General features: G+C 45.1%; 1 protein-coding gene across 2 annotated transcripts in view; it reads right to left on the bottom strand.

Moving 5' to 3' along the window:
* CHN2 (chimerin 2) overlaps positions 1-26,519 on the bottom strand; it is a 303,947-nt gene that overhangs the window by 140,842 nt on the left and 136,586 nt on the right. For both annotated transcript variants that reach the window (XM_047846901.1, XM_047846911.1), the window contains exon 2: positions 3,777-3,815. In XM_047846901.1, the coding sequence (XP_047702857.1) occupies positions 3,777-3,815 (39 nt within the window). The remainder of the gene's footprint in view (positions 1-3,776; positions 3,816-26,519) is intronic.

Here is a 26,519-nt window from a genome sequence, read left to right as displayed (position 1 = left end):
TACACAACTGCCTATGTCGCTTGAGCTGCTGGAATAAGTCCCTGGACCTTTTGCTTAAGTCATTGAATGTGATGGAGTGGAATATTCTGTTACCTCCATCCAAGAGCATCGCAATTAGCATTAAAACTTAGAAATCGGGGCACCTGGGTGGCTCAGTCAGTTGACCATCTGACTTCAGCTCAGGTCATGGTCTCACAGTTCATGGGTTCGAGCCCCGCATCGGGCTCTGGGCTGATAGCTCAGAGCCTGGAGCCTGCTTCAGAGTCTGTGTCTCCCTCTCTCTCCGCCCCTCCCCTGCTTGTGCGCACTCTCCTTCTCAAAAATAAATAAACATTTAAAAAAAAACCTTAGAAATCACTTTTTAAAGTGTGTTATTATCAGGTAAGCTAATTTTCTTTTAGGCATAATGTCATAATAGGGACTAATGCCTCATGATAAGAATCTGATACCAAGTAAGTCAAAATTAATGTCCAGTAGTCAGCAATAAAAGACATACCTATATACTTCCACACCAATTAAAAATCACATTTTTAGAACCAAGTCCTATAATATGGCAAAAATGTACCGCCTTCAGTAAATAGAGGAGCAACTTAAAAGTATCAAAAGTCACTAGAGTTAAAAAAAAAAAAAAAGTGTGAGTGATGGGAAAATGTGCATTCCATAAATGCTATGCTAATGAGCTTGACATCAATACCGAAAATTATCTTTCAAAGGACTGTTTGTGAACATTTCACAGAAAAGGCCTCGGTGGTTCCTCAGGTTCAAAATGGATTTAACAATAGGTTATTTAAAACCCAGCAAATTTCATGCTCTGACATTTTTTGGACTTTCAGATCAGGAAAATGCTACAGGTTTAGCATATTTGAATTTTTTTTAAGTAGACTCCAGGCCCAGCATGGAGCCCAGTGTGGGGCTTGAACTCACGACCCTGAGATCAAGATCTGAACAGAGATCAAGACCCAGACACTTAACCAACGGAGTCATCCGGCCGCCCCTGGCATATGTGGATTTTAAAAAGGATCTCGTGAAGCCCTGCAAGGCCCTAAGATTCCTTTTCCCATTCATCCTTGAAGACTCATACAAATTTAACCCCTTCTATACAGTCTTCTCTAATCTCAGGCAGTGGAACAGGAGGATACTATGACTGAAGCCATTTGCATTTTAAGTTAATCGCTTTATATCTTCTCCCTTACAAGACCATACATTGGAGAAAAGTAGGGGTCACAAGGTAGTCATTTTTGATTCCTAAACCTTGTTCTCTGACACGGAAAAGGTCTTGCCTGCATGTTTGCTGAAGGACCGTATGAGTAGATAGTAGTCTTGGGAATAAGATAGTGTCTTGGGGATAATACGGTCGGTGAGCTTAGGAGTGGCCCAGCACCCAAACTCAAATAATTTATGGGTCCAGGACAGCCAAAAGAGCTCTTGCTCAGTGATGCTCTGGATAGATTCAGGCAGTGTGGTTTTGATGATGTCGACGGCACATCTGGTGGCATTACTCCCCTCAGTTTTAGAGTTATACGTCACTAGAGGCCCTCAAATAGAGCCGGGATGACTATCAGTTGGGCGTAATAAAGAGCGATTTCATATATGCCATTAGGTTTGTATTAAACGGCCTCAGCTATCCCTTCTGTGTCGAAAGTTGTATGATTTCAGAGCAAATGAAAAAAAAAAAAAGCACGACTTCAGTTAGACCCCCAAACCAGACTCAAAACCGACACACTAGGGTGAAATTGATAGTGTACACATATAATCAGCAACGTGTTTTCCACCTTCCTTAGGACTCAGAAGCACTTTTAAGAGATATATTGGGTGGCCCAAGGCCTCTTAGCAAAAGGCGAAATGAATTTGAGCCAATGCCATCTTTTTGCTTCCGTAAAGCTCTCTGCGGTGGCATTCGCTCAACAAATATTTATCGGCTAGTTAATGTATGCAAGGCTGTGTGCAAAGCAGTGTGCAAAGCACAGTAAGTCATGGAACACCCAGCGCCTCTCACTACAGATATTTTGTTGATTTACTGTCAGAGTTCTTCACACTCCATTAGGAAACAAACAAACAAAAACATCCAATTACTAAGTCATTAGCGCTGCCTTTTAAAATAGAAGATCAGAGTGCAGAACATTAGACTGGAAGGGCCCTTGGAGACCCGGCACAGCCCCTTTATTTCACAGATGGAAGAACAGACTCATGTAATAAAGAATGAGGTGCCTCTATATATGCTGACGTGGAAAGATAAAAACAAGGTATTTGTGAAGTGAAACAAGCAAGCTGAAGGACACCAAGTACAGCATAAGCGCCATTTTTCTCAAAAGGGAACAACAGCAAAAATGTCTTAACGTTAGCCGTGTGTATTTTGAACACTTGGAAGGATACGGTTTCCAAAACTGACCGAGGTCAGCTCCTGGGAAGCAGGAAAGAGACACAGAATCCGGGGTGGGGCTGGCTTGTCAATTAGGAAAAAATTCACGCTCAACCTTGTGTATTTTGTAATGTTTGTCTCTTATGCAGCTGTGTGTTGCTTCTGTAACAGAGAGAGAGAGATACAGGCATGTGCGTATATGCGTGTGTGCATGTATACTTAGGTAGGACATTTTGAGTGGAAGGAAAACAATCGTGAAAACTTGCAGGCTGGGGGTCAGACTTGCTTCTGGGTTCCACCCTGAATGCCAGTCCGATGTGCTCAGAGATGGAGAACATATGCTAAGTTACTGAACCTCCCTGAGCTGTGGTTTCCTTGCATGTGAAACAAGATAATAATGGCAGCCATCGCTTAGGGCTATGGTGAGAATGTGAGAGTTCAGGCACACAGCTGGCACAGTGGCCAGCACAGGGCAGCTCTCACGGGTGGTAGAAACAACGGTGGCTTCGATAACGACGATAATAATTATTCTTATGATTGCTGTGCAGAATCAGAGCCCGAACAAGGACATGTGTCCCCGGGCTGTCAGCACGGTGGGTTTCCAACCAAGCACATGCCTCCCCTCACTTGTTGGAGAATCACTTAGGCAGATGATACTAAGGAGAGAGAAAGTAAGAGAAAATGAACTCGATGTGATGACAACTGCCTGCCTTCATGAAGGGAACTGAACTGTTGACTGATGACCAGATACGACCTCTGTTTCAAAGGCATCACCTGTAGTGCCCAAACAGTTCTTTGCCATCTGTTAATATTCTTTGCGGTAAATGTCATATGATACTACAACTATAGGATGATCAGCGAAGAATGTACTTCATGGAAGTCAACACATTCATCCTTGCTGAGCAACTCTGCAAAAAGGGAAAGGAAAGGGGCTCAGTCGATTGGGCGTCCGACTTCGGCTCAGGTCATGATCTCGTGGTCCATGAGGTCGAGCCCCTCATCGGGATCTGTGCTGACAGCTCAGAGCCTGAAGCCTGTTTCAGATTCTGTCTCTCTCTCTGCCTCTCCCCCACTCACGCTCTGTCTCTGAGAAATGAATAAACCTTAAAAAAAAAAGTGAAAAAAAAAAAAAAAAGGAAAGGAAAGCCCCAACCCAAAAGGTGGGGGAGTCAGAATGTATATCTCTTTTTTTCTAAGCATTCCTGAAGTAGGTCACAGGCAGCCTGCTCTTGAGGGTCCTGGCCAAGGGAGAGGGCTGTGCAGTTCCCCGTGACTTCTTCCTTAGCAGAAAAAGCAAGATTTGGGTTTTCAGTGCTGTGATGCGGGACTGCTTGTGTTCATTAAATCAAAGGCAAGAATTGTTCAAAAGGCAGGCCTACTGAAGACATCTGAAGAGATTCTCATTTCAAATACTCACAGTATGATTTCCATATTGGAGGCTGGTATTCTTCAGCATCTAGAATAAAAAAGGGAAAAAAAAATCAATCTGTCAGCCTGAACGTCAAACTGTCAACATGTGTCTCCTTCCGAGGAACAACAGTCTGTCAGTAGTACTTGCATTCTGGTCCCAGGGGGCCCTCTCTGCTCATTTATGGGACAGTTCCAGCCATGAGGGAGGAAATGTACATGGCAACCCTTGTGGACCCAACAGCACTCTCTTTAGATCACTTACCATGACAGAAATCAATTGCTTAACCATTTTCATAGAGCCCAGTAAATCAAAAAAGATTTTTAAAGCAATTAACTTGATTGTACCCTCCAGTAATCCTTTCAAAGAGTATTTACTTAACTTGGCATAATAAACATATAATTTATCTCACAGTTTCCCATCAGACCTTTAGCCCATTTATTAAGACTTGAGGGCAAGACGTAAAGGGGCAAGTATGTAATATTAAATCTGGGAAGTTGTGCAACTCAACCAACTGAACTCCTAAAACGACTGGGTCTGACAGCAGAGACACTGATGATTCCATTGGAATCGCATTATCTCCTTGAATTTATTCCAGTGTGTGACTTAGGAAATTTCCAGAACACCTCTCTCTCAGCAATCCGAAGTGTCAGAGTGAAAGAGTTACAATAAAATGGAGAGGATGAAATTGTTATTCATCAATCTAGAAAACAGACAATGGGAGAAAAATCTGCTTGTTCAGTCGATTCAACAATCCCAGTGCTGACAGCTGAATTTATAATTGTGATGGAGTTATTACAGCCTTCCTGAGCATGAGGCTAAGGCCTTGGTAAAACATTGGTAACTTAAGCAGCCAGAGGGGAGAATGCTTTCCCTCCAATCACAGAACACCGAGCTGGAGGGAACATTAAGAGTCCCCGAGTTCGGCACCTTTTACGAGGAAACTGTTCTTGTCATCCTGCACCCCCAAGGTATCACACAGCCATCCTCCCACTGCCCTTGTCCTTATGCTACTGTCACCAACGAGCTTCATGCCAAGGACCAGCAATTCTCTAACCTCGTGCATGGAGACAGTTTGAGAATTTTTCCTGAGAAACAAATACGCTATTTACATAAAAACTAACTCAACAGTGGTGAACTTCCCCAAATCCTACTTAATTACAGCTGTGTAGCTTAAATTAAATTCTTTCACAATTAATGTCTTGCTCTCTGGGGCCCACCTGATCACAGAGGCAACTAAATGCCTCTGAATGTAGTCTTCCTTCACATAAATCTGTATCCTTAGGCCCACATTGCCAGGAACCTATCTATGAATAATCAGCCACGTAAGTGCACACACAAATACAGTGCATTAATAATGGTTTGTGTTCTGGGGCGCCTGGGTGGCGCAGTCGGTTAAGCGTCCGACTTCAGCCAGGTCACGATCTCGCGGTCCGTGAGTTCGAGCCCCGCGTCGGGCTCTGGGCTGATGGCTCGGAGCCTGGAGCCTGTTTCCGATTCTGTGTCTCCCTCTCTCTCTGCCCCTCGCCCGTTCATGCTCTGTCTCTCTCTGTCCCAAAAATAAAAATAAAAAAACATTGAAAAAAAAATTTAAAAAAATTAAAAAATAAAAAAAAATAATGGTTTGTGTTCTTATTCAAACTTAGTTTGCCGATAAAAGTGACGTTCTTAATAGTTTTGCCAAAGCAGAACAATATCTTAGAATAGTGAGCTTTTAACCCAAACAAGCCACTAATTTCACTCTATATTTGGCAGAAATCAATTTTAATGAATTACATTGTATTCAATTAATTAAATTTAATTAAGTTTCAATGAATTAAATTGTAAGGGGTATTTGTTTATAAAAAGCACCCAAATAAAATAAATCAAGTTGCTGAGTTTACAATAAAATAGAAACATCCATACAATGCCACCTCACCAGAAAAGCCAGGTCCCTGGCACAAAAACAGACACATAGACCAATGGAATAGAATAGAAACCCCAGAACTAGACCCACAAACGTATGGCCAACTCATCTTTGACAAAGCAGGAAAGAACATCCAATGGAAAAAAGACAGCCTCTTTACCAAATGGTGCTGGGAGAACTGGACAGCAACATGCAGAAGGTTGAAACTAGACCACTTTCTCACACCATTCACAAAAATAAACTCAAAATGGATAAAGGACCTAAATGTGAGACAGGAAACCATCAAAACCTTAGAGGAGAAAGCAGGAAAAGACCTCTCTGACCTCAGCCATAGCAATCTCTTACTCGACACATCCCCAAAGGCAAGGGAATTAAAAGCAAAAGTGAATTACTGGGACCTTATGAAGATAAAAAGCTTCTGCACAGCAAAGGAAACAACCAACAAAACTAAAAGGCAACCAACGGAATGGGAAAAGATATTCGCAAATGACATATCGGACAAAGGGCTAGTATCCAAAATCTATAAAGAGCTCACCAAACTCCACACGCGAAAAACAAATAACCCAGTGAAGAAATGGGCAGAAAACATGAATAGACACTTCTCTAAAGAAGACATCTGGATGGCCAACAGGCACATGAAAAGATGTTCAGCGTCGCTCCTTATCAGGGAAATACAAATCAAAACCACACTCAGGTATCACCTCACGCCAGTCAGAGTGGCCAAAATGAACAAATCAGGAGACTATAGATGCTGGAGAGGATGTGGAGAAACGGGAACCCTCTTGCACTGTTGGTGGGAATGCAAATTGGTGCAGCCGCTCTGGAAAGCAGTGTGGAGGTTCCTCAGAAAATTAAAAATAGACCTACCCTATGACCCAGCAATAGCACTGCTAGGAATTTATCCAAGGGATACAGGAGCACTGATGCATAGGGCCACTTGTACCCCAATGTTCATAGCAGCACTCTCAACAATAGCCAAATTATGGAAAGAGCCTAAATGTCCATCAACTGATGAATGGATAAAGAAACTGTGGTTTATATACACAATGGAATATTACGTGGCAATGAGAAAAATGAAATATGGCCTTTTGTAGCAACGTGGATGGAACTGGAGAGTGTGATGCTAAGTGAAATAAGCCATACAGAGAAAGACAGATACCATATGGTTTCACTCTTATGTGGATCCTGAGAAACTTAACAGGAACCCATGGGGGAGGGGAAGGAAAAAAAAAAAAGAGGTTAGAATGGGAGAGAGCCAAAGCATAAGAGACTGTTAAAAACTGAGAACAAACTGAGGGTTGATGGGGGGGTGGGAGGGAGGAGAGGGTGGGTGATGGGTATTGAGGAGGGCACCTTTTGGGATGAGCACTGGGTGTTGTATGGAAACCAATTTGTCAATAAATTTCAGAAAAAAAAAACACAAAGAATGGCAGAAAGAAAAACACAAAGATGGAATGAAAATGACAGGAATGTATACTATTAAGTTAATATATATGAAAATATTTGAACTAAGAAGGTCTATAAAAATGGCAGATAATAATTAACATTTGGTAGCAAGGAGAGCCTTTTAAAATGTTGTAACTGCTCTGCTGGTTTCACCTTAACTTATTAAAAGTGATGTTTATTTGCAAAAAAAAAAAATAAAAAAAAAGAAAAGCCAGGTCCTGTATGTTAAAATGTTGAGGGCATTTTCAAAAATATTTTTCAAAGATAAACACACACACACACACACACACACACACACACACACACACAAGATTGCATACAGAGTGTTGAATCCTCACCACTAGATCACCAGGGTGACCAGGTCACATAGAAATGTAAATCTCCGAGATGTCATCTACAACGAAGCTCTAACGTCTTACTCTTCTGGATGAGATTTGTTCTCTGAGGCGAGAGCACAATCCCCAGACCAAGAAGTGGTCAAGAATGTTCAGTGCCTAGAATGCCAGTCTCTGTCTATTAAGGGAAGGTCCCCAAAGAGAAGGAATCTCCTTTACACAGGTTTTAAGGATAGCTCAGATGCTCTCCTTGGGTCTCCTATGGTCTTCTTGACTGAAGTCAAAAGCTTAGACTCAAGGATCCCTCCCTGTCCATCACAATCTGGCTGTTTCGTGAAAAACCCAGAATTTTGTTTCATCTGAAACACTGACTCCCAACTTGATAACTTTCGCTGAGGCTGCCCTGCCTGCTACAGAAACAATCTACCCCTTGCCAGTTGTTCACGTTAGCGGTATTATGGAGAAGTGAAGAAGGCCCCCTACAGAGACCGGAGATCACAATACGCCCCTGCTGGACATTCTGCAGTGTCTTCCTTCTGCATTTGGAATAAGAGATACAAACCTCTTGCTGTGGCCTTCAAGGTCTTGGGTCATCTGGTGCCTGTCCACCTCTTTGACATCTCTGCAGACATTTTGCCCTTCTATGCTCCCCCAGAAAGGCTAACTTTCTCTCTGTTCCCAGAGCAAGCCATGCTCTTCCGAGCCCCCAGCCACTGCTCTTGTGGATGGTCCACATAAAATGCTTTCTGATACATCTTTGCATGGCTGACTTCCTCCATTATGTAGGGCTTGGCTCACAGGTCACCTTCCGGGGGGCCTCCCCTGACAATCTTGTGTAAAGTAGCCTACCCCTAGCTCTCGGCACTCTCCTTCATCGCATTTATTGCCGCCTGAAATTATTTATCGATTCGTTGGCTTGTTATTACTGGGCTCATCCCACGAACAGCCCAACTCCATACAAGCAGGAACTTCATTCACTGGTGCATCTCCAGGCCTGAGAAGGGTGCCTGGCATGTAACACATATTCAAAAAGCCTGTGTGACGTACGAGAAGCCTCAAGGTTCAAATTTTACCTCCCACAATAACTTGAATCGGGTTACTTAAATTCTTTAAGCCTCCCAATACTCATCGCTGTAAAAGAGAAGAAGTCAAAGTGCCTACCTCATAACCTATCTCTTAGGGTCACTGTGGGAACTGAATGAGACCCCCACATCTCAAGTTCTTGGACAGCGCCCGGCAAATAGCAAGTTCTTGATGTAGCTCCACTGATGTTGTCATTGTTACACTGCCCTGTCCCGGTTCTTCCCAGGCTGTCTTCTGTCCCTTGACCCCAGCCATGGCCATCGCTAGTCTTGCCCCTGGATCTGGAGCCTGTAATTAAGTTCCAGTGCTGTTGTCATGGAAGGTTTTTCTTTCCCATTAAAGAATTCAAAGTGAGAGGCCATTTGTCATGCTTCAATGGAACAACTATAATTACCTTGGTCTTAGAGACATGTTTCAGAAACCACTAAAGCACACTGTTAGGAAACCTTGGTTAAGAGACAAGGCACAAAATATTTTTAATACGTTGAAACAAATCTTTAGCGGCCTCCAACACTGCTCCGCCAACTTGCACATTCGCCCCAGTTTCAAACAATATTTCTCAAAGCTCTACTTTACTCTGGGATAGCCTGACACTTTTTTTTTTTTTTTTCTTCAAACCGGGAATAGGTTTTCTAGGTCATTTAGTTCACCCTCCTCATTTGCCAAATGAGGAAAATGAAACGCAGAATGATTAAGTGGCTTTCTCAAGGTCATACAAGGAGTGGAGGCCAAGGTGGGATGAGAGCAGGAAACTCTGTCTTCCAGGCTTCGAACACATCAGTCATCCTTGCCGGGCAGCCCACCCTCATTTGCATGTATTGAGTCCAGAAGAAAAAAAACATGCCGTGCAGCAGGTTTGCTACTTCAATTCTTGTGAATCTGGAAAGACGTAACAAAGCAGGGAAAAGGAAAAAAAAATAGCCATATGAAGGACTGACATCAAGCCAAAGGGCGGGCAGTATTTCATCTGTGTACCTGACCCCATCGAAGAGTTACAGTGCAGGAGGTGGAAGGTACTGGAAGTGCTGACAACATAAAGCCTAAGGCTTTGGGAAAGTGTATTACTTTGTGAAACATTTTCGAGAAACGGGCATGATGCAGAAGGAAGGGAGAGGAAGTAGAAGAGAAGAAGCTTCATGTTTAAGGAAAAAAACCAAACTATCGCTGAATCCAAAAGACAGGTATACGCTTTTGGAAAAGAACAATGAATTTATAAGGGTCAAAGAGACATAGGAAATAGAGCGCTTAAAATACCGACTAATAGGTATCCCAACTCCTGGACCCAGCCAGCAATTCTATCCGTGGGGATTTAGCCTGGGGTAGTAAATGAGCACACATACAAAGATGAATATATGAACGAGGTTTTCATTGCTGTTTTGTGTACAACAGTGGATCCAAAAGCCCAGAAAGAAGGAAGTGGTTAGGTAAATTATCATATAACATAGCCATGGAAAATAACAGTGTGGGCCAGAGCTTTGTGGTCCAGAGCACGGCCTCTGCAGCTAGCGGTAGTCTCGGTTCCGGACCTAGTACTGTCATTTATTATAGCTATATGACCTTAGGCAATTTACCTCATCTCTCTGTGCCTCAGCTGTTTTATCTATAAAATGGGAGTAATCATGCTACCCAACATATAGCATGTTGTGAGGCTAATATGTATGAAACACTTAATCTAGCGCCTGGCATGTAGTAAATTCTATGCTTCCTATTATTTTCTTTCCTTATTGACGTAGACAAATATTTATGCTACGTGACGTATTAAATCAGCTTATAAAATAATTTATCAAATTTAATCCCATTTGTAGAAAAGATTTATCTACATAGAAGGTATCTATAAGGCTATAGAACCAATTATTAAATAGTCGCTATACCTGAGAGTGAAAATTTAGGCAGTTTCTGTTTTTCTCTTCATTTGCTCACCTGCATTTTCTAATTTTCTGTTCATGTTGCTTGTATAAAAATTTGAATTAATAAGAAATAAATTCATGGGAGTGCTTAATGGTTTCTCTCTTCTTTTTAAGATTTTATTTTTAAGTAATCTCTATACCCAACATGGGGCTTGAACTCATAACCCTGAGATCAAGAGTTGCATGCTTCACCAACTGAGCCAGCCAGGCGCACCCTGGTGGTTTCTCTTTTTTAACATGTTGTCTAAATAAATCACCACCCTGAACACAAAGTATAAGTAAAAAGACCCAATTCTTAATATAATTCTTAATAAAATTCTTACAATTACATAGGTAGCCTGCACAGTTTTAGTCCAGAAAGAGCAAAGACCGAGGGCAAAAGAAACAAGACAAGAGCTTCTGTAGCAAAAGGCTGTGCCCAATCCCCTTGGCCCTCTGTTAAAAATTGTGTGAAATAAAGATTCATGAGCAATTCTAAGCAGGCCAGGAAACAGGTATCTCTTCTCATTAAAGAAGGGGCGGGGCAGAGGGAGAGAAAAAAGATATAGATGCTTAGAAAATGATCAAAATCTTACAAAAATAGGTAACAAGACCACTCAAAGGAAATCATCTATAGAGAATCCAAACATAGTAAACAAAAAGCAAAGCAAAGCAAAGCAAAGCAAAGCAAAGCTGGTTAAAGGGGCCTGGAGGTGCACGTTAAAACTTGGAAGTGATCAAGAAAACTTATGTCCTCAAGTAACTAAAGCTTTGAAGAGAAGTACCGCCATTCTGAGCTTTGGGGGAAGGAGGAAGAATCCTGGTGTCGGCACGTGGAAAGGTCTACTATGTCTGAGACCCAGGGTGAGGACAACAGGGGCAATAGAGAGCCCTTGTCATAAAAAGACACCTCTCTATACCAAGAGCATCACAAAAATAATTTAAGATCACTACTGTTTCTACTAAACTTAAAAGGAATACACACTTGTGAAAAACAGAAAAGTTCCAACAAATAAAAAATGTGTGTCTTAGAAAGCCTCCTACTCAGAAAAAGTACCCTTAATCCATTGATGTGACTCTGCCTAGATTTTGTCCTGTAAGTGGCCAGAATAAAAATTTATAAAAATGGTCTCTTATCCTATCTACTGTTCTGCAATTTGCTTTTGACCTTAATGACATTCCTTAGGCATTTTTCCATGTCAGCACACAGAGATCTGTAAGGTCCTAATTTTTTGAACTATGGCTTGGTCTTTCGTTCCATGAGCATACCCAAATGCATTCAATTCATTAATGTAACAGTTTCCAACTGATGACTATTTAGGCTATTTTCAATTTTCTGTTACTATAAACAAAGCTGCAATGATACATATGTTAAATGCTGGCTGAAGGACCTGCATATGTTTTGTCTGAAAAGCTGTTAAAATGGGGGGCGCCTGGGTGGCTCAGTCGGTTAAGCCACCGACTTCAGCTCAGGTCATGGTCTCGCCGTTTCCGAGTTTGAGCCCCGCGTCGGGCTCTCTGCTGACAGCTCAGGGCCTGGAGCCGGTTTCAGATTCTGTGCCTCCCTCTCTCTCTCCGCCCCTTCCCCACTCACGCTCTGTCTTTCTCTCTCAAAAATAAATAAACGTTAAAAAAAAAAAACTTAAAAAAAAAAGCTGTTAAAATGGGCTTCAGAAGGTGGAACTCTCAACAGTGTATGGAAAAATGCCTGTGTCCCCACACCTTCACCAACACTAGCTATTGTCAACATAGGTTTTCATTTTGTGCATTCAAGACTCAATTAGAAAACACAGAGATAAGCCTAACTATGTATTGGCAGGGAAGCACACAGAAGCACAGAATGATCCTGGGCATGAACCCGTGGAAACATATGGCCACGGAGTAAGGTAGAAACGCGCTAATCCCATTCATGTTGATGGCGGTGGCTGGAAGGCTCTACTCTTCCAGGCATTTTCAGCTCCAGAAATACATTCACTTGATGGAAGCACCTGAGGAGCAAGTGTAAAGGAATTTGGGGACTGATTAATGAAGAAAAATTAGAGAACGCCAGGTGCTACACTCGAGTAAGTGACAACTAAAGAGGAAATACCTGTAAACATCAAGGAGAGCCAGATTCCTTCGGTAGGCTCAGTGGTATATGACTAGATCAACAGAGAAACACATGCGGGGCCTTTGGAAAATACGAGCAGTGAAAGATTCACCAATTTAGAGAATGATCTACCAAGAAAGCTGGAGATGACCCATCCTTAAGGATACTTCAACCAAAGCTGCATAAATTATTGCAGCTTGGGGTGGGGGGGGGTCATTTGGAGACGGGGGGTGAAAGGATTGGCCCCTCCTTCTGCCATCCCCTGTCCCAGAAGGGCCAGGTCTCTGCTGTCACTTTTGATTTATTAATGCACACATTTGCAAATGGGCTGCAGTTGGTGACTTTTTTTTTTTTTTCCCCAGGGAAGTTGGGTGGAAAACGGGTTTTTCAATCAGACATGGGATGGCCTCGCAATGAGATCACAGTGGCAAATTTGTTGGGTGATTAGCTTAATGGGCCCAGAATGGGTGGGATTCAAATGAAACTGAACAATGACAGGAGGAGTACTATGTCACCTTTGTGCACTTGCTGCAATACGCCCTTGACACACACCCTATGCCCAAGCTCGGGTCTTCAGAGGTTATGTGCAAGCCAGAGTGTGCAGCCTGTGGCTCGTCAGGCATTCCAGCCAAATGGTGCCATCCCTGGGCTGCACGATGACCTAGAGATCGTCCTAACTGCTACAACACATTGAGATGTGAAGGCTGCTACAGAGATTTCTTGTTGTCACACTGGCTAGGGAATACAAAAATGTGTTCTAATGCCTGCCATCTATACAGGTTCCCTGCATCCCCCTGAGAAATCAGGCAGCCTTGTATTCTCTTTTAAAACTGCTGCTTGGGTAGAGAATGGAGGCCTGGGTGCATCTCACAGTGGATCATACGTCAGGGATTTTTGTAGCTGATTTAGTCCTCCTTGCAGAGAATAATTAATAAGACAAATTCCAGAAACTAACAGAAAGTAATAAGTTAGTAAGACAAATTCCAGAAACTTGGCTGGGCCCCAAGGACACGACTAAGCTGAGATTTTTCTGAAGACGATGAAGCTACGAAGGGCCTTGGGCTGGAGTCTGTGGTCACTAGAGGGCACTGGGGCCACACGGAGCTTCTGTTCTGGGCACTTATTCTGTATACAGAGGCATGATGAGATTCTTTCATTCAACAGGTATTTAATGAGCACATACAATGAGCCAGGCCATGGGGACACCTCAGTGAACAAGGCAAGTAGGCTTACAAAGCTCTGTATGATCTGGCCCCTGGCCACCTCTCCCTGGTCGTCCCTTCTTGCTCACTATACCTCAGCCACTCTGGCCTTTCTTTCGATCCTTGAGTCCATCAAGATCATTGCAGTCTTAAAGATCTCACACTGTCTCTTCCTTCTGATTTCCCCATGGTTGGCCTCATTATCATCTGGATCTCAGCTTAAATGTTCTGGCTCCTCAGCGATGTCTTCCTGGACCATCTTATCTAATGCTGTCTTTCAGATAGTCTCTCATTCCTTGCGGTCTTTTCATCATCTGAATTATTTTTACTGAGTGCTTATATATTTCTTTGTTTAGACAGTGCTGTGAGAGCAAGAGCCTCACATATCTTGTTCTCTGATGCCTGGATCACCATTAGCCAATTGAGTACCTTTTGTGAATTAGAGAAAGGCACCCTTTTCAATCTGGCTTGGCAATGGCTTGGCAATCAGAGAGCACCTTTGCGTGAGGAAGATGCTTGCTCCGGGAGGCAGAGCCCCCGCGCCAGAGCACATGGTGAGGGGAGTCGAGGCTGAGTTCAGCCAAAACTCATCCCTTGGCAGGCACAGACAGTACAACAGGAATGGCCCCCAATGTTGTATCCCAGGATATACAGATGCTTAATATAGAGTGGGTAAGTGAAAGACAGACATTGTGCCCTGACTCAAACCTTGCATTCTGTCAAGGGATACAACAAATAAAGAGGCAGGTAATGTATAGGAGGAGTGTCCATGGCAGAATTTCCCAATCTTGGGAAGGCTGAGTGGGGGTAGGCATTCCCCATGGCTTGGCCAGTTACCTCTGGCCTTGAGCAGTCCTGTCCAGGGCTCCTTCAAGGGTAGTCCCAGGGGACTAGAATCTACCATCAAGGCTTACAGCCTCCAAAGACTAAAGGAAGCATAACTAACTTCTGGTACAACGGCACATTAAGCCTAGTCAAAGAGATGTTCTATCACCTAGACATCTACTACAGTAGCCAACGGCAAGGAGTGCCTTTTTGGACAAATGGGCTCATGGAGTATGACTCACAGACCAAGGTAGGGCCTGGCAGGACCAGAGGCAAAGCAGAACATGACATTGACAGCTAGAAGTGGTTCAGCCTGCTGGCCAAATATATAGACTATGGTGTGTGTGTGCACATGCGTGCGTGTGCATGTTTCAGAGTAGCTAGGAATTAGAGAGATAAGTAGGCACCAGATAATTAAAGGCTTTTAAAACCATGCTAAGGGCTTACTTTTGCTCCAGAGGGAAGGGGAAATACAAGCAGGGAAGACACAGCATCCATTTTGCACTTTAAGAAGATCACTCCAGTTGCAGTGTGAAACAGGACTGGAGGAAGAGAAGATGGCAGGGAGAGAAGATAAGCGGGGGGGGGGGGGGGGAGTCATGGAGCTCGGCAGTAAGTGGGGCAGGTGACATTGGTGGTCTGAACTTGAATGGTGGCAGTGGAGATGAAGAAAATGGGGTGGATTCAAAAGGCATCAAAAAGGTAGAGAATCCACAGGACTTGGTGATGAACTGGATGTGGACAGAGAAGGAAAGGAGAGAAAATCACGTTGGGGTTGGGCAGAAGAAGACAAATGGTTTTGGCGTCAGCAACTGGATGGATAGTGATGCCATTCACAGAAATAGGGCGGGCGGGAGAAGAAGCAGGTTTAGCAGATGGCGATGCATTTGGCTTTTCCCTGTTGGAAAGAGACATCCATAGGACAGCCAAGTAAACATATCTAGGAGGCTTGGAGTTCAGAAGAGAGAACTGGGCTGGGGATCTAGAAATGGAAACCACAACATGCAGATGGCCGCTAAAGTGGACGACATGACATCGGATGAGCATTCAGAGGGAGGAAAGAAGGCCTTTGATGGAAGCCCCAAGGAGCACCAACAGTTAAAGCATGAGAGTGAAAGGGCCATGACAGAGACCAGGGAGATAGGGAGAAACCACAAGATGGGCTGACATGAAAGGCAAGGCCAGAAACAATTAGAAAGGGAGAAGTGGCCAGTAGTATCAGGAGCTGTTTGAGCAAGATAAGCTTGAGGACCCATTGCTTCAGGAACAAGGGAGGGGGGTTTTGATGACCTTGCAGTAGAGTGTGGGTAGGTGAGAGGGAGTAAGTGAGATGAAGGGTGAAGGAAAGAAGATAAATAGAACTTGTGAGTGTGCATACCTCTTCTGGGTGGTATGGCAGTGATATGGAGGTGAACATCTCTTTCCAGTAAGGGGTGTGCGTGTGTGTGTGTGTGTGTGTGTGTGTGTGTGTGTGGGCGGGGGGGAGTGACAAGGGTCAAGGGAAGTAAAAGACACAGGAGCTGTAATTTGGATATCATTGTCATTACCTCCTGCCGAACCGCTCGCCTCATCCCAACTCTCCCTTCTCTCTCGGGGCCCTCTCCCTACTTCCTCGCCCTCTGTTTCTACAAAAATGCTGTTTCCTCCCAGCATGATGGAGCTGCTTTCCTGGTGGATAATTTCCTCCTTTATCATTCCTCCTCTGCTATTTCTTTAGAGACAACCCCCACACCCACGACCTCCATTCAGCCTAGAGGCCTGTCTCTCCTCCTCTGGCCCCCGCCCTGACATTCTCCCTTCCAGCATCTGCCTGCCTCTTTACAAATTCTTTTCATCAGAGGAATGTCTTCTTGGCTTTCCTCCAGAAGCCCTTTTGGGCATTCATTTATTCATCCAACAAATATTTACCTACAGCTTACAGCCTAGTTGGCACAAAATACCGTACTAGACACTGGGGTGGATATAAAGGCAAGATGCAGGAGCTAACCACAAGGAATCAGTTAGGAGATGAAATAAAGACATCGTTCATTCATTCTACAAACACAAACTGCCTGCCTGCTGGGCACGCAGCTCCTGGCCACATGTGCAGGTAACCATAGCGCAAGGTAGAAAAGTGGCATGTTACGTAGCAAGATTAGACCAAAAAGTGTTGTTGGAACAGACAAGAAAAAGAGATTACTACACTCGGTCATTTCTTTTTTTTTTTTTTTTAATTTTTTTTTCAACATTTATTTTTGGGACAGAGAGAGACAGAGCATGAACGGGGGAGGGGCAGAGAGAGAGGGAGACACAGAATCGGAAACAGGCTCCAGGCTCTGAGCCATCAGCCCAGAGCCTGACGCGGGGCTCGAACTCCCGGACCACGAGATCGTGACCTGGCTGAAGTCGGACGCTTAACCGACTGCGCCACCCAGGCGCCCCTACACTCGGTTATTTCTTGACAATTATTCTTTTATTCCTCTCCTTCCTGAAGAAGGTTTCTTCCATTGAGAAGACAAGTTAGCTCTACTGCCGGCCAGCTCGACTCCTACCATTCAGAAGAGCCACTTTGTTCTCCTGTTGCAACAATATCTTTCTTTGAGTTCACTGTGGGCGTTTGCGTCTCTTCAGATATCTAATGGTTGTGGGGCAGCGACAGACTAAATGCTCATGAAAGCTTCTCATAAATCATGGTCTTGGCAATGCTGCTACTGGGTAGGAAAGAAAGATTTCTTGGCCATCCCACATTCAGAGTCAAATAGAGGGAGTCCTAGTGCAGGGACAGAAGAGGGAGAGAGGTCTCCTACCAAACCTGGAAAGGAATCTTTAAGCGCCTGGTACATTCCAGGTTCTGAGGTGGGTCCCTTATATACGTTATCTCTAATTTTTACAATTTTCGTAAGTCATCTCTCCACACACTCCCCATCCATCCACCCACCCACCCATCTATCCATCCATCCCTTGAGCAAATACGCATGTACCAGGCACTGTGTTTTATGATAAAGACGCAGCCGTGAGCAAGACAAGCCCAGTCCCCGCTTTCCGGGTGCCTTCAGTCCAGCAAGGAAGGCAAACATTAAACAACTAATTGAAATAAACTATGGAAATGTTGTAATACAGAAAATCTGGAAACTCTGTTTCCTGGGTGATTTGTAGCTGCTCCCCGACCCCTTCCCAGACTGGCCTTAGTTCTCTCAACTGAAAAGACAGAGATTGCTCTAGAAAGTCCTATGAAAGCTCTCCTGGTAGACATTTCCAGGACTCCTTAAATTCTCGGTCATGAAGCATCTGCAATCTCTCCACTCCTGGCTTCTCTGATCAGAGCTGTTCGGTTGACCTAGAGGGTCAAAAGCAGCATGCTGATGCCAACAGTTCTGATGACCATATCCTTCCTGCCCTGAGGGCACAAGAGGACCCTTCACATGCTATGGAATAACCTTAGCATTGTTTATCCCTTGCCTTGGAGAAGTGGTGAAGATTAGTCTAAAGGAGTATATATATCCTGTGTGCCCCAATATACCATGTCAGTGGGGGAGGCTCCTTCTCCAATCCTAGCCTGTGAAGGACCCTCAGTAAGTGAATTCCTGGCCTCTACCTGAGCCTGTATCGTGTCGTGGGGAGACAGAAGCGATCTGTCTCTTGGTTTTTACACCAGCCCTTGGGAGCATGACCCTGGCAGTGGATAGCTGCCTTCCTGGAGGTCTAGCTCCGCAGTACCTGGGCACAGGTGAGCCTGCTTAATGCTGGGGTTCAGTGGTTAGCAGGTCCGCTAGCTAACAACCCTTTCGTCTGCCCTTAGCAATAGAAGTGACACTGTAGCCCATGCCTACTTTATTTTCATTTCTGCTTACTTAGAATAGGCCTGCTAAATATTGGGCCTTAAGCAACCTGCAGCAGAAGGCAGCCTCCATTTTCCTAATGAGAAGATTCTCCCCCCCCAAAGTTTCTGAATATTTAAACGTGTAGAGATATCAATAAAGTTATCAGGTAGCTACTCATAACATTTAATTATTAAATCAGGCGGGGCGCCTGGGTGGCGCAGTCGGTTAAGCGTCCGACTTCAGCCAGGTCACGATCTCGCGGTCCGTGAGTTCGAGCCCCGCATCAGGCTCTGGGCTGATGGCTCGGAGCCTGGAGCCTGTTTCTGATTCTGTGTCTCCCTCTCTCTCTCTGCCCCTCCCCCGTTCATGCTCTGTCTCTCTCTGTCCCAAAAATAAATAAACATTGAAAAAAAAATTTTTTAATGGGGTATAAAATAATCCACAAATTTAGAGACACCACCTTCGTCAATTCGCATTTTACGGAATGTCTATTTAAATTCTCTGTGTGTATCTTTGGCACTTTTTGACATTTTTTCCCCCCAAAGCACATCATACTGTTTTTTCTTTAGCCTTTTCAGAGCAAAAACTGCAAAAGTCCATGTACGATGTGGCCCTGGACATCTCAGTCCCATCCATGCGTTCGCGTGACATGAGAGCAACTAGCTGGCTTTTCAGTCATCCTGCAGGTGGCCATGCTGCTTTTTAAAGTGACCTTTAGGGGCGCCTGGGTGGCTCAGTCAGTTAAGCGGCCGACTTCAGCCAGGTCATGATCTCACGGTCTGTGAGTTCGAGCCCCGCGTCAGGCTCTGTGCTGACAGCTCAGAGCCTGGAGGCCGTTTCAGATTCTGTGTCTCCCTCTCTCTCCGCCCCTCCCCCGCTTGTACTCTATCTCCCTCTCAAAAATAAATAATCATTAAAAAAATGTAAAAGGTCTGTGTATGGGAAAATACGAAGGTGCTAAAAGGAATGAGGTGACAGACGTGGAAAGCTAAGATATCACAATTAAAAGCGAAGTACAGCCAGCACAGTATTTGCACAGCACAAAACAGCTTTGGAAAAAAAACTGCTGGAGGTTGAGGTTGGTCTGTCCGAGGAAGAAAGCTGGGCACTGAGGGTCGGGAGAGGCAGGGAGATTTGGTTTTCACTGTATACCCCTTTATGTCACTGGGATTACAAAGACAAAGACAAATCTTTTAAAAGGTTTATGTACAGTTACATTTAAGATTTGTAATTGTGACTATATCTGGGTTAAATTCCTTAGCCTTCTTTTTAAAAAGGATTTCACTGGGGCGCCTGGGTGGCTCAGTCGGTTAAGCGGCCGACTTCGGCTCAGGTCATGATCTCGCAGTCCGTGAGTTCGAGCCCCGCGTCGGGCTCTGTGCTGACAGCTCAGAGCCTGGAGCCTGTTTCAGATTCTGTGTCTCCCTCTCTCTGACCCTCCCCCGTTCATGCTCTGTCTCTCTCTGTCTCAAAAATAAATAAACGTTAAAAAAAATAAAATAATAAAATAAAAAGGATTTCATTAAGTGACCTCTACAAGGGGTAAAACTATCATTGATTATGGTAATTCCAGGTCTATTGTGTCTTTTCCAGAAAGTAGTTGGGCGTTCAAAATAAAGTAATTGAGAGAGAAACCCTACAGTATGAGAGATTTGGTATAAAATAAAATTTAAGATGACACCCTCCTTTCTGAAAGGTAATTTTGGGGATATATCATCAATACAGATGAAAATATCCTAACCTCTATTGACAGGCTTTCTTTATGTCATGTTCTTGGGTGTTTCCTGTGCAGTCTTACTTCACATTCATAACAAGCTTATAAATTAGGTATTATCAGTTGTACTGTATTGGTGAGTAAACTGAAGAACAGTGAGGATATTCAGAATCACATGGCTAATTAGTAGAGCTGCGTATTCCCACCTAGGTATGTTCAGCTCTGAAAACCGTACTTCCTCCACGATAAAACCCTGCTTCTCCAACTGAGCCCTGCTACAGTGCAGGCCTTCATAAATATTAGAACACAGGATTTCCACACGGCCCCCGTAAGGTGGACATTATCATCCCATTTTGCAGATAGGGAACCTGAGGACCCAAAGGGCTGTATCTTGCCCAAAGTTGGCCACCATATTTGTACCCCACAAAAATAATACTATGCATCCTCAGTGGTCACCTTGGGAAGGCTGACCTACTGCAGTTGAGCACAAGAATGAAACACATTTGCCTCACAACGTTAAAACCTGTTTCCTTAGATCCAAGACTGTATTAATTCTGTCTTCATTTATAACCAACGTAAACGCTACTGCAAGGCAAGCCTCAACAAATGAGGCCCGGGCAGGTTGTCTGGAGGGGCTGTGGTCGGTTGGCTGATACTCGAAGCCTCCTGAGAACGGGAGCCTCAAGTTTCGCTTCTCGCCTGGCTTTCAGTGCTCTGCGGTGTCTTATCACTGATCACTCACACACACACACACACACACACGCGCGCGCGCGCGACACTTGAGACATCTCACCGGCCGCTCGGCAAAGCAAAGCAACGAAAACAGCACAGAAAGCGCAAATGCAACGTCCGGGAAGGGCAAGCGAGAGCGGGGACCTCTGTCAGTGGAGCCGATCCCCCCCACCCGCCCCCCCTGCCCCCCGCAAGATGCTCATTTAAAGCCCAACGTGACACTCCGCGGTAGTTTGCATGCATTTATCACTCGCGGGCCCAGGGCGTGAACACGTGCGTGCAGGAAGGAGAGCCTTCCTGTCGCCGCCGAGGCAGGGTGGGTGGCAGGTCTCTAATGAGAGGGTGAAGACTAAGGCAAACAACAAGTGGTCCCGACGATCCCCGAAGGAGAAAGTGTTTACGTTACGTAAACGGAGCCAGAAGAATAGACCCTCCCCCCGCCCCCTTCCGGGCCCCCGCCGTTATCTCCCTGCCGCTTGGGCTTCACGGGCACTTGGGCGGCTGCACCACGTGCTGGCGGGAGGGTCATATCCTCTTGCTGTTTGTACAGCGCCGCGTCTGTCTTCCTAATCACAGTATGCAACAGTTCCTGCTCCTGCTACCAGAAGCAGAAAGCAAACATGGCCAACACGTCTTTCCTTAATGTCACCCTCCTGTCTCAGGCTGTCGGCACCTGTAACCTCTGTTTACCTATTTTCAGCGGCACTGTCGTACGGGGGAATAGTGTATTTACACACCGGTGCCTTTACGGAAGATCATTTGTCAACTTCCTGACCCGCCGCTCGTTTCCCGAGCCCCGGTTAGGTGCTGGGTCGGCACAGATGAGTTAAGACAAATTTCTCTCCCTCCGTCCAGCAGCCCCCCGCTTCTAGAGGGAATATCGTTGAAAGGCGTCTAGAGGATGGATGTGTGCAAGTGCCATGGGCGCCCAAAGGAAGGAGCCAGGCCCCTGGTCGCAGTGAGTGAAAGTGATGAGGAAGGCCTCACAGGGAAGGGGGCGCTGGAGCGGGGCGGTGGAGGATGAGTAGGAGTTTGCTAGACTCGGTGTTATGGGGAAGGCAAGGGAGGTAGAGGTCAAAGGGAATGATTGGGACATGGGTTTCACTTCAGGCATCCTGGAAAGGATGGAGACTTCTTGGCTTGTGTGTTTGAGCATTTCTGACAAAGAGGTGTTTTCTCATAAAATCTAGTTCATCATTTCCACCCGGAGTCTGTGCCTTAACAAAAGCCATCTTTCCCCGCCTGTAAGGCATGGGCAGATACAAGAGGGACGGGCAGACTTTGGGTGGAAAGGGTGCTTGCAATCCATGAAGAGGCAAGGAGAGGGTCACAGGAAAATTCTTCAAGGGCAACCTGCCTCCTGTTGTCTTCTAGGTCTAGAACCCCCGCTGCTCATGGCAGAACCCCCACCATGATTACTCCGAGTGAGTGTCCCCTGGCTTTTGGTGGCATGGAATTGAGGTGTGAGTCCCAGTGGAAAGCCACCGCACTGTCCCCAAACCCCAGGGCTCCCCTGCAACTTCTTCCTCTTTAGCACCTCCCGAAGCAGAGGTTTGTATACACCAGGCGCTCAGTTAATGCTTATTTGATTGACTGAGTGGCCCCTACCAAAGTAGAGGGGAGAAAAAATCCGATTCTCCTTAGGGACGTCTATTCTAGCCAGCAGTACTGCATTTTCAGTGCAAGGTTCAAGTGAGGCAAATCGTCTTCACGGTTCTCAGTGCACACGTGACCCGTCACAAGCTGGCTGACAGGATTAAAAAGGACCACAACCATTGAGCATATTGGAAGTCTCCTTCCTAGCCAGGATTTGCCGAGCGCCTTACCTGCCTCGGATACAGACCACTAACTAGTGCAGCTAGGATTTGGCTGTCAGAGCTCAAAAACTGGCAAAGGAAAAAGCAAAGAAAGCAGCCAGAAATGACGAGATTTGGAGCCCCTAATTAACGCAGCAAAAGATCCTTTATCTCCAGCGTCTGGGTCCAAGCAGTTGGTGGGAGCTTCCCACGTCCCGGGACTTGCATCCCCTGGCAGGAAGCGGGTGTTCCTCTGCGTGCTAACAGACCACTTGTACCGAGCTAGTAATAATTTGCCAGGTCAAGAGGCTCAGCCTACAGCAGGAGCTGCCTGTAGGTTTTTCATATGCAACCTTTGGCTTCTTAGGAATTGGTTCTATTTTCAGAAGTCATCAGTTACACCATAATAGGCTTTCCTCATGTGCTTCCACAGTGACAAGGACGCTGGAGCGACTTCATTGTCCCACTCCTGTGAGCACCCCGCTGCATTGAATAGGTAATTCCAGAAAGAAGCTTGACCACCACTGAGATTTTTAGTGTGGAATTTCCGATACCTTTCTAAATGAATTTAGTATCACCAATATTTTCAAAGCTATTACACTCACAGTATGTTACAGGTATCCACTGATTAAGATGACTTATCTCTCATACATAGCAAATGACTCAAGGTGTCAATAGTGCCTTTTAAACGCAATACAAACACGGGGCGCCTGGGTGGCTCAGTCGGTTGAGCATCTGACTTTGGCTCAGGTCATGATCTCACGGTTGACGAGTTTGAGCCCTGCACTGGGCTCTGTGCAAACAGCTCAGAGCCTGGAACCTGCTTTGGGTCTGTGCCTCTCTCTCTCTCTCTGCCCCGCCCTGCTCACGTTCTGTCTCTCTCTCAAAAATAAACATTAAGGGGCGCCTGGGTGGCTCAGTCGGTTAAGCATCCGACTTCGGCTCAGGTCATGATCTCGCGGTCCGTGAGTTCGAGCCCCGCGTCGGGCTCTGTGCTGACCGCTCAGAGCCTGGAGCCTGTTTCTGATTCTGTGTCTCCCTCTCTCTCTGACCCTCCCCCGTTCATGCTCTGTCTCTCTCTGTCTCAAAAATAAATAAACGTTAAAAAAAATTTTTTTAATAAAAATAAAAAAAATAAACATTAAAAAAAAGAGGGCAATCATGTGTTTTAAAAAAATAAATAAATAAACACAATACAAACAATATGCATACAGTTCCCCCCAAGCATGGGCTTCCTGTATACACACAGAGACATATTTCTGCATTTGACTTTTTCACTCCACTCTAGTCCTTTGACCTTAATCTCCACTCTGGGGAGACACATATGTGGAAAATCTGATGGACATTTTCTAAAACCATTTCTTTCCCAGTAGAATTACCAGAAGAATGTTTCTAATTCCTCACCATTGTAGTTTGGGGATGTCAAATCGCCATAACTCAATCAGTCAGAATTTCCTACACTCATCTTGGATGGTGAAACAGTCACTCTGAGAATAAGTGTATTTATCATATGGCTTTTCAGACATGTTTGAATCTTAGAAGCGGGGTGGTCAAATCTGATTGTCAAGGGCCCGGTAATCTTCAAAATGTCAAGGACTGCCAGCCCAGAGCACAGCATCATCATCCGGTCCTTTCTCAAGCTCACACACGCCCATCTCATCCTTGACTCTTAACCATCACTGCTGAAAATCCAGAGATTTCTGCTACAAAGGCACTGTCTCTTCAGCTGCTGGCTTGTGGGTGGGGTAGGGAGGGCAAGAGGGGCATAAATTGGAAAACCAGAAAGAAGTCTGGGGCTGGAGAAGAAATCAGCCAGGAAAACGCTAGTGGTAGGAATAGAACATGTTCAGTATGAAACCATGCCATGGTTTCACAAATTTAGAGCAAAATTCTGCTCCTAATTCCCAAATCTGCAAGTGCCATTATGTTCGGCCAACTTGCTTTCAGTTTTTATTTTAAAAACTGCAAACATAATGGAGAGCCAGCTAACTTAAAGGGCCCAATTCCATCTTTAGATTCTTTTATTGCATTCTTTTTTCCCAAGAGGCTCCAATTTCCTCTGGATCTGCTCTTAGCTGCTTGTATCTCTCCCACTGACCCTGCCGTCTCTTCTCCCAAGAGTGGGCATTTTCTCAGAATAAGATTCTGGGAAGGGCCCCGGGACACCTTTCAACAGCAGCCCCACCGCGAAACTATGGAGGCCACGGGCTCAGAAAAGAGCGGGGTCAGGACCCAGCGGGGGAAGGCAATGAAGAATGTGGACACACACCCTGGGTGTGCTTCCCCTGTTCTGGTGTTGCTCTGTGCACCCTGGACCCAGCCCTGATCAGGTAGGAGCCTAGCATCGTTCTGTAGTTACTTTCTCTGCTTCCTACTTCCCAGCCCCACAGGTGACCACCATCTGAGAGATAAGCAAGCCCCTCACTCAGCGCTAAGGAGGACGGGGAGAGGGGGTACTTCTCACCTAATGGCAGACCATGCTTCCTCTTAATAAACATAAATATCTCATGCCCTTCCTCACCCACATTCTGACCTCCTGGTGCAGAAGGAAGGACATCTTCCGGGACAGGACCACAAGCCAAGATTGAGCCTTCCTCTCTGTAATTTGGATTAGCAGCTAGCAGCTGTATTTCCGGAGTGCTGACTATGTCCCAGGCCAAGAACTTTACAATTACCTTTTCATTCAGCCTTCCAAGAACAACATGGGGTAGGCATGATCCTTATTAATACTTAAACATGGGCAAATAGAGTCTCAAGGAGAAATTTGCCCCAGAGAGCCCAGATGGCGAGAGGCCACGAGACTCTGGAGAGCCTCACTCCCTTGCAAGCATTCCTGACTATGACTCCCTGTGGCTCTTTGTTCATTTTCTCCTTCTTATGGGTATAAATCATATCCACAAATTATAAATTTTTATAAATTTATATAAATTTTATAAATTTATATTATAAATCCATAAATCATAAATTACCATTCGTAATTTTTGTCAGGTCATACAAGCCAACCCTCTACCCCAATTCTGGTCTCTGAAGGAGACACTTCGCTTCTTGTCTTTCTGCCATTCCTTGCATTCCCTATCCCTCAGCCAATCCAACGAGAAATCACTGTGTTGGTAACCCCGATCTTGAAAGGAAGAACGGACTCTCTGACAGGAGTGGTCCCTATGTCTCCCAGGGGTCTTCTCAGTGTGGATGTGTGGGGGGAGGTTAAGGTCTAGGAACTCGATCACTCAAACTCTCTTGCCTCCGGCTTCTAACTGGGTTTAGCTAATGGGAGGCTTGGGCAGGAAGTGGGAAAGAGGGTGAAGAGACATACTGGGACATTTATTCTGGTTCTCTCCCTGTTCTGGTACTTCAGTGCAGACAGCAGATATGACCCTCCACCACTACCACTGTCTGGGCCCCTCTCCTGTGGATCTTTCTCCTCTTCTCAGGCTCCAGTAACATGGTTTCCTCTGGTTAAATCCTTCAGGCCCTTGATCCTGATCTCTGTTAGCATCTCCTGGACTATAGGAAAGGCGAACCTACCCTGAAACAAGACCTGACCAGGACTAAAGTCTGTATTTTTATAGGGAGTTTTGACTCCACCTTTTAGTAGAATCAAATAGGTGGCCCAAAGGTGAGGCGGGAGCTTGGACACCCTTCCAGTGTCCCCACCTCTGTTCCACATGGCAGTGTAGGGGGACTTTCAAATCCATAAGCCAAAACAGTACATTCACTTCCAAATGCAGCATTTACATGTTGGTGGGTTAAATTTAGAAAATGAATAAACATTTACCCTTGATACGTACTGCATAATTTCACACCTGTAATAAACTTCCCAGGCTATACCATACAGCACTTCTAAAGTGACTTAATGCAAGGAAGCTCTCATCTGAGCTCTTGGTTTTTCTAAAAATAAAACTGGCAATAACATCACCAACACTCCCCGTTTACTTTTT

This window comes from Prionailurus viverrinus, chromosome A2, assembly GCF_022837055.1.
Source record: "Prionailurus viverrinus isolate Anna chromosome A2, UM_Priviv_1.0, whole genome shotgun sequence".
Taxonomy (NCBI): Eukaryota; Metazoa; Chordata; class Mammalia; order Carnivora; family Felidae; genus Prionailurus; species Prionailurus viverrinus.
Note: the sequence above shows the minus strand (reverse complement) of the source record. Positions and strands in the feature narration are given on the sequence as shown.